Below are 1916 nucleotides of genomic sequence, written 5' to 3'. Positions count from 1 at the left end.
TAAGGGGGCAAATCCTGCCGGTCTTAAAGTGGCTAAAGAATTTATCTTAGTTGGATTTTCCCAAAACATGCAGATATGTATTTTATTTTTTGTTGTACTATTCCTGATGTATTATTTTACAGTAATAAGAAATATTTTTCTTATTACTGCCATTATCAGCAGTCCTAAACTTCACCTGCCTATGTACTTTTTCATCTGCAATCTCTCATTTATAGACTTGTTTTACTCATCCACCTCTCTTCCAAAGGTATTCATAGATATATTTTCCCTCAGAAGGACAATCTCCATTACAGGCTGCATGGTGCAAATGTACAGCGGCATATACCTAGGAAGAACTGAGTCCTTTCTTCTTATAGTCAGTACTTTTCTATAATATTGATGTAATTTTAAGAAATAAAAAATAGGTTTATCATAGATTTCCCTTTGGATTTTAACAGATAATATTGACCTAATTCTTATGCATGAGAAAACATTACATTTTTTGTACTATACATGTTTCATGATATCAGGGTACCTTATACAGCAGTTGCATAATAATATTTCCACTTTTTCTAATTTAAAATATGGAACCCCAAAATCAAACCTTCCTTAAAGAATTTATCTTAGTTGGATTTTCCCAGAACATGCAGATATGTATTTTATTTTTTTTTGTACTATTCCTGATGTATTATTTTACAGTTTTTGGAAATATTTTTCTTATTACTGCCATTATCACCAGTCCTAAACTTCACCTGCCTATGTACTTTTTCCTTTGCAATCTCTCATTTATAGACTTGTTTTACTCATCCAGCTCTCTTCCAAAGGTGTTCATAGATATATTTTCTCTCAGAAGGACAATCTCCATTACAGGCTGCATGGTGCAAATGTACAGCGGCATATACCTAGGAAGTGCTGAGTCCTTTCTGCTGGCTGTGATGGCGTATGACCGTTATGTGGCAATAGCTTTACCCTTGTATTATAACATCATTATGAACTGGATAGTCTGTAGAAACATAATAATAATAAAATGGGCTGGGAATTTTTTTATATCAGTTGTCCCATTTATTTCCAGGCCTCTACTATTTTGTACAGCAAACAAACTGGACCATTTTGTTTGCGAAATGTTGGCGGTTCTAGAGCTAGCCTGCGGAAATCTTGCCTTTTATAAATTAACTATTCTTGGTGTGAGTTTTTTCACACTTGTACTACCACTTCTGTTCATTGTGGTATCTTACATTTGTATCATTTCATCAATATTAAAGATCAAATCGACTGGTGGAAGATCCAAAGCCTTTTCTACCTGTGTTTCTCACCTGACCGTTGTCTCTATGTTTTATGGAACGAGTATCAGCATGTATATGGGGCAAGTGAAAAGTTTTTCTTCAAATCTGAAATATTTTTCACTTATTTATGGTGTTATTACTCCTGTGCTAAATCCTTTGATATATAGCTTGAGAAATAAAGATGTGAAAGAGGCATTTCAGAACATGTTTGTAAGGGTCATCCACTAACTCTCCCATAACACTGAAGATACATTTAAAAGATTTAATAAACCATGTGTCATAAACAAATTTAACCAATGGATGACAGTCATGTAAAATTGTAAAATCCCTTCCTGTCTAGACCATTTTCAGTTTTTAGCACTGTGATAATTTGACCGACAATGACTCAGGGATGCAACACTGTATATTTGTATATTTTTTGTGACAGTTAAAGCTTTCTTTGAGTGGTATTTAATCACTACTGGGTTTTTTTTGTGTTTATCTACTGTATATAAAGATCTTAAATTTAAAAAAAAAAAAACTGTTTCCTTTAGTTTTTACTATAAAACTTTGTGAATAAATAATCTTTCCACATATATTTAGGCCAAAAAGTATTCTTCTATGTTTCTTTTGTTAAAAAAAAAAGGTATATTATTTTGACTTTGTGAAAGTTAT

At 32.3% G+C, this 1916-nt stretch overlaps 1 protein-coding gene across 1 annotated transcript; it reads left to right on the top strand.

Annotated features, from left to right (window-relative positions):
- Window positions 1-662: 662 nt before the first annotated feature.
- Window positions 663-1490, top strand: LOC309550355 (olfactory receptor 13H1-like; the record flags this gene model as incomplete). The annotated part of the gene is made up of 1 exon (XM_082250752.1): window positions 663-1490. One exon carries the CDS (start codon window positions 663-665, stop codon window positions 1488-1490), a length of 828 nt encoding a protein of 275 aa, XP_082106878.1.
- Window positions 1491-1916: the final 426 nt, after the last annotated feature.

Source organism: Pelophylax lessonae, assembly GCF_965119305.1.
Source record: "Pelophylax lessonae genome assembly, chromosome: 3".
Lineage (NCBI taxonomy): Eukaryota > Metazoa > Chordata > Amphibia > Anura > Ranidae > Pelophylax > Pelophylax lessonae.
The sequence above is the reverse complement of the archived record's forward strand: the minus strand, read 5'-3'. Positions and strand labels throughout refer to the sequence as shown.